This window comes from Mesoplodon mirus, assembly GCF_964341445.2.
Source record: "Mesoplodon mirus genome assembly, chromosome: 2".
Classification (NCBI taxonomy): Eukaryota; Metazoa; Chordata; class Mammalia; order Artiodactyla; family Ziphiidae; genus Mesoplodon; species Mesoplodon mirus.
Window position 1 is genome coordinate 15,344,802 of NC_138977.1, and position 18,801 is coordinate 15,363,602.

The 18,801-nt window shown below is 35.8% G+C and overlaps 1 protein-coding gene across 7 annotated transcripts in view; it reads right to left on the bottom strand.

Annotated features, from left to right (window-relative positions):
- The window catches only part of BANK1 (B cell scaffold protein with ankyrin repeats 1), a 322,904-nt gene that overhangs the window by 268,985 nt on the left and 35,118 nt on the right, over positions 1-18,801 (bottom strand). For all 7 annotated transcript variants that reach the window (XM_082602768.1, XM_082602766.1, XM_082602765.1 and 4 more), the window contains exon 2: positions 17,803-18,201. In XM_082602768.1, the coding sequence (XP_082458894.1) occupies positions 17,803-18,181 (379 nt within the window). In that variant the 5' untranslated portion in view covers positions 18,182-18,201. The remainder of the gene's footprint in view (positions 1-17,802; positions 18,202-18,801) is intronic.

The window sequence follows — 18,801 nt, forward strand, 5'->3', positions numbered from 1 at the left end:
GGGCTCAGTGGATTTATATAGATAAAGTTCCATGTTACAACAATTACAATGAAAAAAATATTTAAAGAAGAAAAGTCTTAGGGAACCAGGCCAGCAATCCACATATTACTATTTTCAGGAAAAAAAAAAAGTGTTAATAAAAGAAATTTTAAAAAGAAAATGAGGCTGTAAAGAAATCAAAGACTATTAATATGGGCCAGGCTGTGATCAAACACCCAAATGGAACTCTAAGAAATGAAAAATGTAATGGCATATAATAACTGAAATTAAAAACTCAATGAAGATTTTCAAAGGCAGATGAGAAACAGCTGAAGAATCTGTTATCCAAAAGATAAATTTGAAGAAATTAAGTAGAATGAAGCAAGAGGAACAGAGTGAGGGCAGATGTGAAAGGGTGGTGAAGAGACACACAGAGAATGAGAAGGTCATACGTGTGCTTAATCAGGTTGCAGGAGATAACTGGAGGAATGGAGAAGAGGGAAGATACTTGAAGGTGTAAAGGCTTTATCAGATTATGATGAGACAGGGAATCTCAGATCTAAGAAGCTCGAATAATTACATACAGGATAAGTAAAAATGGTATTATCTAGACACATCAGTATAAAACTGAAGAAACTCAAATACAACAAGAAGGTTTTAACAGTTGGCTATTGAGAAAAATAGATTGCCTACAGATGAACAGTTGTTAGATAACCAACTTCTCAACAGCAAAATGGATGTGAAATGAGAGTAGAATAATATTTTCAGGAACTGACAGAAAATAACCGAACTTCTATATCCAGTGAGACTATCTTCAATAATGATGCAAATCTGACATTTTTGCACAAATTGAAATTGAGATGGTTTATTGCCAACAGAGCTCACTAAAGAGAAGCTTTAAAGATATACTTTATGGGGGAAAAAATGATACCAGGAAGATAGTTTAAGATGCAAGAAATAATGGCATAGAAAGAAAATTGTAAATCGATGGTTCAAGTTAAACAAATATTGATTCTATAAACATCAAAAATGTGGAAAAAACTAGGAAAGAATAATTATCCTGAAAAGCTGGAAATGGAGATGATTACAGTTAGAACATTACAAATGGTGCTTTTATTTTTCAGTGGAAAGGAAAGATAATAAAGACAATAGTTAGTAGTTAAAAATAATTATTAATAATAACTTAATTCTCTGTGGTGACCTAAATGGGAAGGAAATCCAGAAAAGAGGGGATATATATATATATATGTATAGTTGATTCATTTTCCTGTACAGCAGAAACTAACACAACACTATAAAGCAACTATACTCCAATAAAAATTATTTTAAAAAAATAACTTAATTGTAAAGTATACATCTTGAAATTTCTAGAATATCACTGAAAGAATAAAGTAGCATGCAGATGGAATGGGGAGGGACTCAAGCCAAAAAAAGGCAAAAAAAGATGAAAGAAAAGAAACATGAAAAAATGGAACAAATAGAAAGCAATAAATAAGATGGTAGAATTGAATCCATATCATCAGGTATCACAATAAATATAAATTTATTGTTATACATTAAAAGACTAAGATTCTAAGGCTGAATTTTTAAAATCCAGCTAGGCATCATTTATAAAATATACACCTAATATATAAAGACAGAGCACAGATATAAAGATAGCACAAAATAAAAGAATGTAAGAAGCTATACCATATACATAACAAGTTTGGTCTAATGGCCATAAATTACAGTGCATACCAAATATAGAGATAAGCATTCTTTACAAGCACATATGGAATTTTTAAAAAAATTAGTCAAATACCAGGCCATAAATAGAACTCAATAAATTTCAAACTACCTGAATAATAGAGACCACATTCTCTGATCACACAACAAAATTTAGAAATAAATGACAAGAAGATAAATTAAAACTCGTACTTCTGTTTATTTATAATACTTCTAAAGAAGATATCAAAATAAAATTAGAAAACATATGGAACTGAACAGTAATGAAAAGCACTGTAAGAACTTGTTGGGTATAGATGAAGAAGTACTTGGAGAGAAATTATAGCCTTAAATGTTTATCATAGAAAAACAAAAAGGTTACGTATCCATGAGCTAAGTATTCCAAAAATTGAGAGAAAGTAGAAAAAAGAAATATTAAATATAAAATAAAAAAATAACTAAAATAGAAAAATATATAATAGAAAATAATATTTTAAATTTAAAAGGTTGTCCTTTGAAAGGACAAATGAAATTGACAAACTTCTGGGAAGATTAACTGATATAAAACAAAAGGAAACAGAAATAAATGATCTTAAAAATAAAGAGAGCACACAATTTTATATAGAGCAGACACTAAAAATAAAGGAATGTTATGAACAATTTTATAATGGTGAAGTTTGAAAACAAGTGAGATCAGCAAATTCTTAGAAAAATAAAACAACAAAAATGACTCAGAAAACCTGAATGACTGTAATACTCTTAAAATATATTTAACTGAAACATTCAAAGAACAGGTAATTAATTCACAATGGAAAAAATAATCTGGAGTCCAACCTCACATTGCACACAGAATTAATTCCAGATGGAGATGGATGTCATTTAATGAGAATGTCGGAAGTTTCCAATTTTTAGAAGATATCTGTACGATCTAAGAGGCAAAGATTTCTTAGGATATAATAAATAGTAAGCTAAAAGAAAAATATTGATACACTTAACTAGATAAAGAACTTTTTTATCAAAAATATGAAAGTTAAAAACTTAAGCCACAAACTCAAAGTCCGAGAAGATATTTGTAAGCTATATAACCGAATATTTTTAAAGTATCCAATAAACCAAAAGACAAAGTGAGTAAAAGACATGAGGAAACATTTCACAGAACAAAATTAGAGACTGAAGTATATGAAAATATAAATGTGTAAATATATGAGAAAATGCTCACTAGTAACCAGGAAATGCAAGTTAAATCTATGATGAAATACACTTTCACATCCACTAAATTGGAAACTAAAAATTCTGAGCGTACCAAATATTGAAGAGGATGGGAAGCATTGAGGACTTATACTGCTATCAAGTAAGTTGGTACAACTGCCTTGGGGAGACAATTTGCATTAACTTTTATATGCACAAACCCTGTGACCACAACTTTCTTCCTGGACCTATGCCCCCAGAATAACACCTGTGCAAAAAATGTTCATACAACAACACTTGCAATCACATTAATTGAACAAAACCCAAACCAAAAACCTCTATAGGTCGTCACAATTTATGTGGATAATAAAACTCATAAATTGAGGTGCATTCCAACTATTTCAAACAACAGAGGAGAGATACTGATTTTAAATGCACAAAGCCACTGTTTCTAATTCTTTGAGTGATACCTAATTATCCATCAACAAGGATTATATTCATGAGACAATTAGTCCAGATCAGTGGTTCTTAAGCTTCAGAGTGCACTAGCCACAGGGGCACTCATTTATTGTTTACTTCCATGGCCTCTGCTACTTGCTCTTCACAACTCACTCCCAGAGATTTTACTCAGAGGAACTAGAGGGAGCCAGGTATCTGAGGTTTTGGCCACAGCCCCCTCCCCACTACTCTGAAGAATCTGATGGAGATGTACAGAGACCCACACAGTGAATAATGATGTGTATTTATTTCTCTTGTTAGTACACAAAGTTGGAACAAGGTAGGAAGGCTCCCTTCACTTCATGCAATAATTTGAGAAGACTTCCTTTACTTCATAAAACCAGAACCCTTAATTTAACATTTGTAAGTTCTTACCAAAAAAAGTTAAACTTTGAAAACTACAAACAATAAACTAGGAGGAGTGTGGTTCTAATCCGTCCATCTTATTACAGAAAGCCCAAACAGGTCAAATTGTGAAAATGAACAACTAGAACCACTAGAAAACAGACTTCCTGCTTGCCGTTAACGTATATATCCTTTTGTCCATATTTACCACATCTAGCTAGTGAGAAAAACAAGCTGTTATCTAACTGACCAGTTACAGAAACAGAAACGTCATTTCTCTCCAATCTCCTCCTTCTTACTCCCTGAAGGTATTTTTTTCTGAGCGGGTCCAAAGCCTTCAGGCCCTCACCTGCTGATTGGCTTGGGCCCACCCAAGGAGTAGGTGTAAATTCCAAAATAAATGAAGCTATTCTTTGTTATCTGCCTTGGTGACTTAAATCAATTCTCCTCTTCCTATTTCATCCTACTTCAATTCCCACCTGTTTTCTGTTTCCTGAACTCTAACCTCTCCTAGATTTTTTACGGTTTACCTGGTATTTGACTCACTTCTTTCCTTGATATTCTTTCAACCTTGAGCTTTCCATTCACAACTCTGATTTCTCTTACTTGCCCAATCAATAACACCTTGGCCTCTATCTGCAGTCCTAGAGTACCTGTCTCTCTCCTTCTGCATCTCTCCCCCACTCTCAGATGCTTCCTCCCCTCTCCTCCTCCTCCCTTATTTCCCCTCTCCTCTTTTGTCCTTCCTCTCTCCCTCTATTTCTCCCTTCCTCCCTCCCATCCTCTAAATTAATGTATAGACAGAAAAGTAATAAAACTAGTTTATATTTATTGAGCACGGATTCTCTGCGAGGAACTCTTGTAAGTACTTTAAATGTATTAAATAATTGAATCATCACAATAATATCAGGTGAAAAGTATTATTAATTAAGTCAGCTCTTAGCTATGCCTATTATTCTAGACTCAAAGGCAAGTAATAGGGTTTCTGTGGGAAATATATTTATTTAACATTTGTTTAATGGAAAATAATAAGTTTTTCCTTTAAACATTCACCCTAACGCAGGAAATTTGGGGGAGAAACTCAGTATGAGTTTATGATTCCTAATCATCATCTTATGGTTTTGAACTACTCAACTAAGAAACACAGTACACAATAAACCAGAGTATAAGACATAAGACATGGTACTTGACATAAAGGGCTAAAATATTATGTAGAAGAAAAGTATCAGTAAACAATACAGAGTGAACATGACTTCTCATGCCAGATGACCCCCCTCCCCCATCCCACAGTAAGAATGGCTATATCATTACATACAAAATAGACATTTGGAGGCTCCATGAATGCCAACCACAGGGTAATTAGGTCTAGTGTCACAGTGCATGCACTGAACTATGTCCTCCTTCAAAAGCCACCACCTCTCAAATATGCACAACTATCAGCACGTATCACAAGAATGTGCTTATTTTGCTTTTTGTTCATCTCTTAGAACTACAGATATGTGTAGGAGATAACTCAGGATATTTAGCCAATAATCATACACACACATTTGTATACATACATGTCTTTGCAAATAGATGATTTTGTCTGTGTGTGTGTGTGTGTGTTGTGTGTATGCATGACAGTTGACATCACGCCCCATTACTCCTAAACATTTCAATGTGTATTTCCTAAAAACAGGGATATTCTCTTGCATATCATCTAACAATTTAAAACTCTGAGAACTGAACATTGTGCAATGCTGCTATCTAATATATAGTCCATAATCAAATTTCATCAATTGTCTTATTAATTTCCTTATTTCCTAGTTCGGCATTCAAGTCAGGATTATTCACTGTATATAGTTTTCATGTAACTTTAGATTCCTTTCATCTGGAACAATAACTCATCCTTTAGGGTTTTTTAAATTCATTTTTATTAGAGAATGGTTGATTTACAATGTTTTGTTAGTTTCTGCTGTACAGCAAAGTGAATCAGTTTTACATATACATATATCCACCCTTTTTTAGATTCTTTTCCCATATGGGTCATTACAGTGTATTGAGTTGAGTTCCATATGCTATACAGTAGGTTTTTATTAGTTATCTATTTTATTTATAGTAGTGTGTATATGTCAGTCCCAATCTCCAAATTTATCCCTCTCCCCTCTCCCCACCTTGGTAATCATGTTTGTTTTCTACATCTGTGGCTCTATTTCTGTTTTGTAAATAAGTTCATTTGTACCATTTTTTTAGATTTCACATATAAGCGATATCATACGATATTTGTCTTTCTCTGTCTGACTTACTTACTTCACTAAGACAATCTCTAGGTCCATCCACATTACAGCAAATGGCATTATTTCATTATTTTTCATAGCTGAGTAATATTCCATTGTATATATGTACCACATCTTCCTTAGCCGTTCCTCTGTCGATGGACATTTAGGTTGCTTCCATGTCTTGGCTGCTGTAAATAGTGCTGCAACGAACATTGGGGTGCATGTATCTTTTAGAATTATGGTTTTCTCCAGGTATACACTTAGGAATGGGATTGCCGGATCATATGGTAGCTCTGTTTTTAGTTTTTTAAGGAACCTCCATACTGTTCTCCATAGTGGTTGTACCAACTTACATTCCCACCAACAGTGTAGGAGGGTTCCCTTTTCTCCACACTCTCTCCAGCACGTACTGTTTGTAGACTTTTTGATGATGGCCATTCTGACTCAGGTGAGCTGATACCTTATTGTAGTTTAGATTTGCATTTCTCTGATAATTAGTGATATTGAGCATCTTTTCATGTGCTTTTTGGCCATCTGTATGTCTTCTTTGGAGAAATGTCTATTTAGATCTTCCACCCATTTTTTGATTGGGTTGTTTGTTTTTTGATATTGAGCTGCATGAGCTGTTTGCATTATATATTTTGGAGATTAATCCCTTGTTGGTTGTTTCATTTGCAAGTATTTTCTCCCATTCTGAGGGTTGTCTTTTCGTTTTGTTTATGGTTTCCTTTGCTGTGCAAAGGCTTTTAAGTTTAATTAGGTCCCATTTGTTTATTTTTGTTTCTGTTTTCATTACTCTAGGAAGTGGATCAAAAAAGATCTTGCTGCGATTTTTGTCAGAGAATGTTCTGCCTATGTTTTCCTATAAGAGTTTTATGGTGTCTGGTCTTACATTTAGGTCTTTAATACATTTTAAGTTTATTTTTGTGTACAGTGTTAGAGAATGTTCTAATTTCATTCTTTAACATGTAGCTCTCCAGTTTTCTCAGCACAACTTACTGAAGAGACTGTCTTTTCTCCATTGTATATTCTTGCTTCCTTTGTCATAGATTAGGTGACCATAATTATGTGGGTTTATCTCTGGACTTTCTATCCTGTTCCATTGATCTATATTTCTGTTTTTGTGCCAGTACCATACTGTTTTGATTACTGTAGCTTTGTAGTATAGTCTGAAGTCAGGAAGACTGGTTCCTCCAGCTCCACTTTTCTTTCTCAAGATTGCTTTGGCTCTTTGGGGTCTTTTGTGTTTCCATACTAATTGTAGAATTTTTTGTTCTAATTCTGTGAAAAATGGTTTTGGTAATTAGATAAGGATTGCATTGACTCTGTAGATTACTTTGGGTAGCATAATCTTTTTGACAGTATTGATTCTTCCAACCCAAGAACATGGTATATCTCTCCATCTGTTTGTGTCACATTTGATTTCTTTCATCAGTGTCTTATAGTTTCCTTAGTACAGGTCTTTTGCCTCCTTAGGTAGGTTTATTCCTAGGTACTTGAACTTAATATTTTGAAGAGTACAAAGAAATAATCTTGTGGAATTCCTTTTAGTTTGAGTTTGTCTGATATTTCCTTATGATTAGATTCAGTTTTTTTATTATTATATAAGTTCCGGGTGTACAGCATTATAACATGATGTGTATACACCACAAAGTGATCACCACAGCAAGTCCAGTTACCATCCACCACTATATAGTTGACTTTCTTCAGTCATTTCACCTACCTCCAACCCTGTCTTCCTCTTTGGTAACCACTAATCTGATCTCTGTATCTACAAGTTTGTTTTGGATTTATTTTGTTAGGTTTTTATTTTAGATTCCACATATGATTGAGATTATGTGGTATTTGTTTTTCTCTGTTTGATTGATTTCACTTAGATTAATACCTTCAAGTCCACCCATGTTGTTACAAATGACAGAATTTCACTCCTTTTTATGGCTGAGTAGTATTCCATTGTGAATATACCACATCTTCTTTATCCACTCATGCACAGATGGACATTTAGGTTGTTTCCATATCTTAGCTATTGTAAAAAATGCTGCAATGAACATATGGGTGAATGTATCTTTCATTTAGTGTTTTTGTATTTTTTGGATAAAAATCCAGAAGTGGAACAGGTGGGTCAGATGGCAGTTCTATTGTTAACTTTTTGAGGAATCTCTATACTGTTTTTTATACTGGCTGTACCAATTAACAGTCCCACCAACAGTGTACAAGAGTTCCATTTTCTCCACATCTTCTACAACATTTGTTATTTCTTGTCTTTTTGATAATAGACATTCTAACAGGTGTTAGGTAATATATCATTGCGGTTTTTATTTGCATTTTCCAAATAGTTAGGGATGCTGAACAACTTTTCATGTGCCTGTTGGCCATCAGTATGTCTTTTTGGGAATAATGTCTATCCAGATCCTCTCCCCATTTTTAACTGAGTTATTTGTATTTTTATTGACTTGTATGGTTACTTTATATATTTTGGATAGTAATCCCTCTTTGGATATATAATTTACAATTATCTTATCCCATTTAATAGGCTGCCTTTTAGTTTTGATGATGGTTTCCTTCACTGTGCAGAAGTGTTTTAATTTGATGTAATCCTACTTATTTTTGCTTTTGTTTCCCTTGCCTTTAGAGTCAGATGCATAAAACATAGCTAGTGGGAAGCAGCCACATGGCACAGGGAGATCAGCTTGGTGCTTTGTGACCACCTAGAGGGGTGGGATAGGGAGGGTGGGAGGGAGGGAGACGCAAGAGGGAGGGGATATGGGGATATATGTATATGTATAGCTGATTCACTTTGTTGAACAGCAGAAACTAACACAACATTGTAAAGCAATTATACTCCAATAAAGCTGTTAAAAAAAATGGAAAAAAAACATTGCCTAGACAGATGTCAATGATGTTACTGCCTATGTTTTCTTCTAGGAATTTTATGGTTTCATGTCTTATATTCAAGTTTCCAATCCATTTTATTTAACTTTTGTGTATGGTGTAAGACAGTGATCTATTGATAATTTCATTCTTTTGCATGTGGCTATCCAGTTTTACCAACACCATTTATTGAAGATAATATTTTTCTCCATTGTATGTTCTTTGCTCCTTACCATAAGTTAATTGTCCATATATATGTAGGTTCATTTCTGAGCTCTCAATTCTGTTTTATTGATCTGTGCCTATTTTGGGCCAGTATCACACTGGTTTGATTACTATAGCTTTGTAGTATAGCTTGAAATCAGGAAGTGTGATACCTCTATCTTTGTTCTTCTTTCTCAGTATTGTTTTAGCTATTTGGGATGTTTGGTTGTTCCATTCAAATTTTCGAATTATTTGTTCTAGTTCTGTGAAATATGTCATTGGTATTTTGATAGGGATTGCAATGAATCTGTAGATTGCTTTGGGTAGTATGGACATTTTTACAATATTAATTCTTTCAATCCATGAGTACAGAACATTTTTCCATATATTTGTGTCCTCCTCAATTTCTTTCATCAGTGTCTTATAATTTTCAGTGTATAGGTATTTCACCTTCTTGGTTAAATTTATTACTAGGAATTTTATTCTTTTTGATGCAACTATAAATGGAATTGCTTTCTTAATTTTGTATTTCTGCTATTTCTTTATTAGTGAATAGAAACACCACAGATCTATGTATATTGATTTAGTATCCTGCAAATTTACTGAATTAATTTATTAGTTCTAGAATTTTTTTGGTGGAGTTTTTAGGGTTTTCTATATATAGCATTATGTCATCTGCAAATAGTGACAGTTTTACTTCTCCCTTTCTGCTTTGGATATCTTTTATTTCTTTTTCTTGCCTAAATATGTGGCTAGAATTTCCAGTACTATGTTGAATAAAAGTGGCAAAAGAGGCATATCTGTCTTGTTCCTAATCTTAGAGGAAAAGATTTCAGATTTTCACTGTTGAGTATGATGTTAGCTACAAGTTTATCATATATGGCCTTTATTATGTTGAGGTATGCTCTCTCTCTACCCACTTTGTTTAGAGTTTTTATCATAAATATATTTTGAATTTTGTCAATTTTTTTCTGTACGCATTGAAATAATATGAATTTTACCCTTCATTTTGTTAATGTGATGTACCATGCTAATTAATTTGCAGATATTGGACAATCCTTGTATTCCTAGAATAAATCCCTCTTGATCATGGTGTATCATCCTTTTAATTTATTGTTGAATTAATCTTGCTAACGGTTTTGTTGAGAATTTTTGCATCTATGTTCATCAAGGATATTGGCCTGTAATTTTCTCTTTTTTTGTGGTGTCCTTGTCTGGTTTTTGTATCAAGATAATGCTGGCTTTGTAAAAGATGTTTTGAAGGTTTCTCACCTCTATAATTTTTTGTAAGAGCTTGAAAAGCATAGGTATTAAATCTTCTTTGAATGTTCTGTAGAATTCACCAGTGGAGCTGTCTGGTCCTGGGTTTTTTTTTAATAGTTTCAATCTCCTTACTACTAATCAGTCTATTCAGATTTTCTATTTCTTTATGACTTAGTCTTGAAAGATTGTATGTTTCTAGGAATTTATCCATTTCTTTTAGGTTGTCCAATTTGTTGGCGTATAATTTTTAGTGGTAGTCCCATGATCCTTTGTATTTCTGTGGTATCACCTGTAACTTCTCTTTCATTTCTGATCTTATTTATTTGAGTTCTCTCTTTTTTCCTTGGTTAGTCTACCTAAAATTTTTCGATTTTATTGTTTCAAAGAACAGTTCTTAGTTTCATTGATCTTTATTTATTTATTTTTTTTGCGGTACGCAGGCCTCTCACTGTTGTGGCCTCTCACTGTTGCAGAGCACAGGCTCCGGAAGCGCAGGCTCAGCGGCCATGGCTCACAGGCCCAGCCGCTCCGTGGCATGTGGGATCTTCCCGGACCGGGGCACGAACCCGCATCCCCTGCATTGGCAGGCGGACTCTCAACCACTGCGCCACCAGGGAAGCCCTCATTGATCTTTTCTATTGTTTTTGTCTCTAATATATTTCTCTGATATTTATTATTTCCTTCCCTTTACTAATTTTGGGCTTTATTTGTTCCTCCTTTTCTAGTTCCTTTTAGGTGTAAAGTTAGCTCATTTATTGGGGATTTTTCTTGTTTCCTGATGTAGGCCTATATTGCTATAAACTTCCTTCTTAGAAGCATTTTTGCTGTATCCCACAGATTTTGATACATTCTATTTCTGTTTTCATTTATCTCTAGGTATTTTTTATTTCTCCTTTGATTTCTTTGATGACCCATTGGTTGTTCAATAGCATGTTGTTTAATCTCCAGGTTTTGGGGGATTTTTTCTCATTTTTCTTTCTTGTGATTGATTTCTAGTTTCATACTATTATGATTGGAGAAGCTGCTTGATATGGTTTCATTCTTCTTGAACTTACTGAAACTTATTTTGTGACCTAACATGTAATCCATCCTGGAGAATGTTCCATGTGCTCTTGAAAAAAAACGTTAATTCTGCTGCTTTTGAATGGAATGTTCAATATATATATCTATTAAGTCAATCTGGTCTAATGGGTCATTTAAGGAAAGTGTTTCCTTATTTCTTTTTCTGTCTAGATGATCTATCCATCGATGTAAGTGCAGTGTGAAAGTCCCCTACTGTTACTGTATTTCTTTCAATTTCTCTCTTTAAGTCCATTAATATTTGCTTTATATATCTTGTTACTCCTCTGTTGGATGCATATACATTTACAAACGTTGTATCTTCTTGCTGGATTGACGCCTTTAGCATTATGCAATGCCCTTCTTTATCTTATATCACAGTCTTTGTTTTAAAGTCTATTTTGTCTGATATGAATATAGCTACTGCAGCTTTCTTTTCATTTCCATTTGCATGGATTATCTTATTCCATTCCTTTACTTTTAGTATGTGTCTGTCCTTTCTTCTGAAGTGAGCCTCTTGTAGGCAACATATAGGTGAATCTTTTTTTATATCCATTCAAGCACTCTGTGCCTTTTGATTGGCAAATTTAGTCTATTTACATTTAAAATAATTATTGATAGGCATGTACTTATTGCCATTTTGTTCATTGTTTTCTGTATGTTTGTGTAGTTCCTCTAACTTCCTTTCTTCTCCTCTTTCTCTCTTTCCTTGTGTTTGGTAGTTTTCTTTGGTGTTATGCTTAGATTCATTTGTCATTTCTTTTGTGTATTTACTCTTTTTTCCTTGCTATTACTGTGAGGTTCACATATAAAATTCTAAGTAGGTGCCTTTTTAAGTTGCTAGCAACCGCAATTTGAACACATTCTAAAGCTTTATCTCTTTATCCACCCCCCCAACACACACTTAATACTTTTTTTTTCCACTGTGACAAGATAATGGTTTATTACTGAAAGAAAAATGGCCTTCCAAATCCCAACACACTTAATACTTTTGATGACACATTTTACATCATTTTATTTTATGCATCCCTTAACTAATTATTGCAAATTTAGTTAATTTTCCTACTTTTGTCTTTTAACCCTCATTCTTTTTTTTTTTATGTGATTGATCCACTACCTTTATTTTATATTTACCTTTTCCAGTGAGAATTTTATTTTTGCATGTTTTCTTATTATTAATTAATGCCATTTCTTGTCAGCCTAAATAAGTCTCTTTAATATTTCTTATAGGGTTCATTTAGTGGTGATGAACTCCTTTAGCTTTTGTTTATCTGGGAAACTCTTTTTTTTTTTTTTTGCGGTACGCAGGCCTCTCACTGTTATGGCCTCTCCCATTGTGGAGCACAGGCTCCGGACGTGCAGGCTCAGTGGCCATGGCTCACGGGCCTAGCCACTCCGCGGCACGTGGGATCCTCCCGGACCGGGGCATGAACCTGAGTCCCCTGCATCGGCAAGCAGGCCCTCAACCACTGCACCACCAGGGAAGCCCCTATCTGGGAAACTCTTAATCTTTCCTTCCATTCTGAATGATAATGTTGCTAGGTAGAGAATTCCTGGATGGGAGTTTTCTCCTTTCAGCACTTTGAATGTCATGCCATTCTCCCTTCTGTCCTGTAAAGTTTGTGCTGAAAAGTCTGCTGATAGCCTTATGGAATTCCCTTGTATGAAACAAGTTGTTTTTCTCCTGCTGCTTTTAGAATTCTCTCTTTACCCTTAATTTTTACCATTTTAATTGTAATGTGTCTTTTGGTATGAGTTCCTTTGTATTTCCCTTATTTGAAACTCTCTGGATTTCCTAGGCCTGGTTGTCTGTTTCCTTCTCCAGATTAGGGAAGTGTTTCAGCCACCATTTCTTCAAATAAATTTTTGGGCCCTTTCTCTCTCTCTTCTCCTTCTGGGTTTCCTATAATGCAAATATCAATATTCATCTTCTTGATGTTGTCCCAAAGGTCCCTTAAGGTATCTTCACTTTTTAAAATTCTTTTTTCATTTTGCTGCCCTACCTGGGTGAGTGTCATTGTTTTGTCTTCCAGCTCACTGATTCATTCTTCTACCTCATCCAGTCTACTGTTGAACCCTCCAGTTTATTTTTCAGTTCAGTTATAACTTCTGTTTGGTACTTTCTTATATTTTCTCTCTCTTTGTTGAAGTTCTCACTGTGTTCCTCCTATCTTCCCCTGAGTTCAGTAAGCATCTTTATGACCATAACTTTGAGCTCATTATCAAATATAGCTTATTTCCATCTCATTTAGATCTTTTTTTGAAGTTTGTCTCATCCTTTTTTTTTTTTTGCGGTACGTGGGCCTCTCACTGTTGTGGCCTCTCCCGTTGCAGAGCACAGGCTCCGGACGCGCAGGCTCAGCGGCCATGGCTCACGGGCCTAGCCGCTCCGCGGCATGTGGGATCTGGGGCATAAGCCCGTGTCCCCTGCATCGGCAGGCGGACTCTCAACCACTGCGCCACCAGAGAAGCCCTGTCTCATCCTTTTGATTGGAACATACTCCTCTTTTTCCTCATTTTGCCTAATTCTCTGTGTTTCTATGTAATAGGTAAATTAGCTATCTCTCCCAGTCTAGAAGGAGTGGCCTTACTGAGGAGACGTCCTGTGGGGCTTAGACATAGTCTTTCTTTGCCAAGAGAGCCACGTGCTCAAGAGATGCCCCTGTGTGGGCTTTGTACACCTTCTTGTTGTGGCAGAGCCACACTGCTACAGCACACTCGTGGGCAGGGCTAGCCCTGGCCTGGCTTTAAGGACTAGCTGAGGTACAGGGGTAGGTGTGGCTCTCAGCAGGGTGTGCCCACTGGTGGTAACAGGTCAGGAGAATTCAAAAATGGCAACCACCAGTGCCAGCATTAGACAGGTAGCCTGAGATGAAAAAAAAAAAAAAGCTCCTGCCAGTGTCTTAGTCTCTGTGGAGCATCCAAACTGGTTCCTGCCTCTCTGGCAAATGCTTCAGATGCTTTAAGATTAGTAAGTGGGTACCCTCTCCACTCCACTAATGGCCTCTCCATTAGTAAGTGAGCTTTTCGATCTGGTATTTTTGCACTGGTTTTCATGTCGAGTGCATGGTTTGGGAGCCCTTTATGAGCAGGTTTTCTGTTTCCTACAGTTCAACAGTTTTCTTGGACATATTCCCTGTTGAGCCAAGTGTACTGTCCTTTTACCCTTTGTTGTAGAGGCTCTGTTCATCCAGTTTTCAGGTCCCTTTCTTAAGGAATTATTCCATATATAGTTGTAGATTTGTTGGGTTCATGGGAAAAATTAGTTTAGGATATTCCTACACTGCTATCTTGAACCCTCCCAAATTTCAGATTATGTAATTTTGACAAGAATACCACAGTAGGGCTTCCCTGGTGGCTCAGTGGTTGAGAGTCTGTCTGCTGATGCAGGAGACAAGGGTTCATGCCCCGGTCCGGGAAGATCCCACATGCCACGGAGCGGCTAGGCCCGTGAGCCATGGCCGTTGAGCCTGCACATCCGGAGCCTATGCTCCACAACAGGAGAGGCCACAACAGTGAGAGGCCTGTGTACCGCAAAAAAAAAAAAAAAGAATGGTTCCAAAATCAGATTTCAAAAAGAACTAACAAACATAGCTTTCACTAAGGCTAGGGGCCATGCCTTTTTATATTGTAGACATGATGCAATAGTTTCAGGTAGAAGCATCTATGGAAGTGGTTTGGTTCCAAAAAGCAGAAAAAGTGAGGCTAAATGAGGAACTATATAGAAAAGACATATGTGTAGAAAGTAGTCTATATCTGTGAAAACAAACAGAGAAGTAAAGTCTTTCATTGTGAGGGGGAGAAAAAAAAAGAACAAACAACAAAACCCACATTTTCTATCTCCCTTAGCTAGACCAAGAAAAACTCACTTTGTTCAGTGATACAAAAGAAAAACTGGACCAGCACAGGATCTATATAAAGATGCTACGAGAGAGAAAGAGAGAAAATCAATTACACATAGAGAATCACATACTAAAAACATATTGCCATAAAAGGAGTGGAAAATTGTGACCAAACATTTCACCGTGAATTTTTAAAATGTAATGAATTGCAATCACCTTTTTAAAGCAATTATGTAGTGCAGAAATACAGGGTGTCAAGGTGAGGTTGGTAAGATAAGAGCAAGAAATGCATTGTAAGTTTCCAGGGCTCAACCAAATGTTACAACAAAAAAAGTAAAAGCAACATAAAAATGAAGGAGAAATTTGAAATAATACAAGGGAAGAGAGAGTACTGAAAGCACAAGAAAGTAGCAAGAATTGAAATGATAAATACAAGCTAAGCAAATGGATATTGATAAAGAATCAAAAAGAATTAGAGAGAAATTGTAGGGTATATCACAGACAAAAATAAATCCAACATACATGTAAAAGGAATCCCTGAAAAAGAAAACCATAATAATAAGATAGAGCAAACATTTAATGATATGAGTCAAGAAATTGTTCCTGAAATAAAAGAATATTGAATCTACATCTTGGGGCAAAGACCCCCTCAAAAGAAAGGAAAATAAAGACAAAAAGTAACCACATCCCTGGGCAAAACGGTCCCGAACAGTCAGCACAAGGATAACACTCTAGTGAAGTCACTAGTCTTCACATATAAATGAAGAATCCTTTAGTCTGCCAGGAAAATAAGAATTCCCTAAATTCTACAATGCTAGAAGGAAGAAGAGCAACATGGTCAAACTGCACTTCAAGTATAAGACAAGAGACAAACACTTTGGAAGATGCAAGATTTCAGAAACATTGCTTTTCCTCAGGAATCTACTAGCGGTGACTTTCATCCAAGAGTTGGTTAAAAAACAATAACAAACTTGACAGCAATGTAAGCTCCTGTTGGAAGCAAATCCTCCCCAAGTGAACACTGGAACCTTCAGGGGATTATAGCTCCAGACAGCTTGACCACAACCTCTGGAGATACCCTGATCCAGAACCTCCCAGCTAAGCTGCTCTTAGATTCCTCAGCCATAGACACTGTGACAGCATCATTGTCTGAAGTTGCTAAAGTTTAAGGTAACTTGTTATGCAACAACAGAGAACCAAAACAAGGCTTAAGAAGTATTGAATTTGAAGAGGCTGGAATGCTGGAGAATAGGGAGAGGATTTTTTAAAGAGAGTTGCTGATGTGCTGTGAGTCCCACCATCCTCCACAGGGAAGACTGAGGGATATCGTCATCCTCAAGCAGAGGGACAAGGGTTTCTAGTAGAGCCTTTGGGACTGACAGGTGATCTCTGGCTTTACAGGACACCAAGACTCGTGCTAGACCCATGCTTGGAAATGACTAAAGGCAAGAGGCTGTGATGCATTGCTGCTCTGAGGGCAGGATGGTGGTGGCTCTATTTGGATTGTCTTGTGTGCCCAGAGTTTGTTACGGCAGAAGAAAAACGAATGATTTTACAGACAGATGTAGGCCAGGTGTGAGAAAGGGCCAGCAGGGAGATATCTCAGTGACTTTGACCAAAAGAAACATATGAAGAAGCTGTAGAAATTAATATTAAGGCTCTATATGGGGTGGGCCACCACAACTAGGATCTTAGAGGACAGGAAACGTTTGTCTCATTAAGGAACTGCAGGTGAGACACCCCCAGGGAATGAGGGATCTCCACAGAGCCCAGAAATATGCTCCAAGAAAAAGAGCCAGCACTTAATATGTGATGTGGCCAGGAGAAGCTAAGAACTCCACCTCTTTTCTGTGGGAGAGGAAACCCTAGCTGGAACACTGGAAGTTAAAGGCAAGAGGCAAGGTGAGAAAACCAGGCAAGCAGCTGAGCACAGCACCCCTCCCACACCAAGGCTGAAGCCCTGGGGGAGGGAAAAGCTTTAACACTAGGAAGCTTCAGAGTTTTGACTATTACATGAAACTAATTAATTAATGAACAGGTCCCTGTGTTCTGCCCTTTAACGCAATGCTTCAATGATTAAAACTAAATTTGTTATTTAAAATTAATGAAAATAACAGTATATCATACCACAGTAATGATATCATACAATTATCAGCACAAGGGAAATTCTACAGTTCTATAATAACTCAGACCTTCAAACCTTGGACTGCTACTGAGTGGTACCAATAGTAGGGTAGACAACATTGACTCAAGCCTCACTACTTAACTAAGAAATCAGCTTCCAGAACCAAACTGACATATAACCTAGCATACCATATTTGTTCTACCAAGTATGATCTCATACAGGTTGCCCTAAGAAATATAATTTTAAACCATTTTTTGAACAACTGATAAGCCTTGACTGGAATAAAGCTAAAAATTAAGAACCTTCATGCATTTTGAGGAAAGTGTAACATACCATTAAATAAAGTTGGCTTTCATTTTTCTTTTGTTAATCCCAACATCAGATATTCATTGATTCAAAAAACTTCAGATTTCTAATTATAAAAATAAGTAAATAAAAACAAACAAATAAGGTTTGGCAACACTACCTCTGAATATGATACTCTGGATTACAGAGATGTAGTCTTCAGGCTCCTGCTCAGTTGAGATCTCCCATCTGCCTCCAGAGATATTTAATAATTTGTAAAGATGATCTGAACTCTTCATCCCACACAGCAGAGTAACCACACTTTCTGGTGAATGCAGTATGTTTTCTAGAAACTGACATTTCTTTGAAGATAGGTTTTGAAGCAGGCTATTTGATAATATCAAAAGTTTACACTTGTAAGAGTTTAAACTTAGCAATTCCAAATCCCGAAGAGAATAATTCTCCAAGTGATATAACAGGATTGCTTCCCTTTTCACAACATGTGAAAAAACCTCTCTCAAGTACAAAGCCCATTCTTCAGCATCTTCTTCATATATCATGATGATGTCTTTTGCATTTTCTGGAAAGGAGAAAATAATAAATTAATTTTCTTATATTTGACATGCTAACAGCAGGTTATATTATTATTTTTCAAAGAATTAAATGTACTCTTTAGGGAATACATTAATTTGCTGATACCAGAGACCAATAATATAATTCATATTGTCCCCATCAGAATCTTATGGGAGTAAAGTAATCCTTCAGATGCAACACAGAGTTCATGCTCTGTGCAAGGGTACACTGTGCTCAATGCACAAATGTTAATCTAGGAAGCTCAACAGAAATAAATCAGAGACCTTGAGATAGAATGGAAAGAATATTCTGTGGGATTAGGGATGCTGGGCTACTAGGCATGGCTCTGCCAGTAACCACAAAATTTTACCTAGATTATGGTACTTAATTCCTTTCAGCCATCATTTCTTCACCAACTAAATGAAGGTTTAAAAAAAAAATAAGCCCTACCTAATGAATCGGATTATTCTGAGAAGAAATAAGACAATTTACATTAAATGACTTTAAAATCCTTCTTCCAGGTAAAGATGGGTACATCAAGAGAGATTACATAACTCCATGCCCAGAAAACCACCAAAATAAAAAAATTTTTAAAGAAAAAAATTCA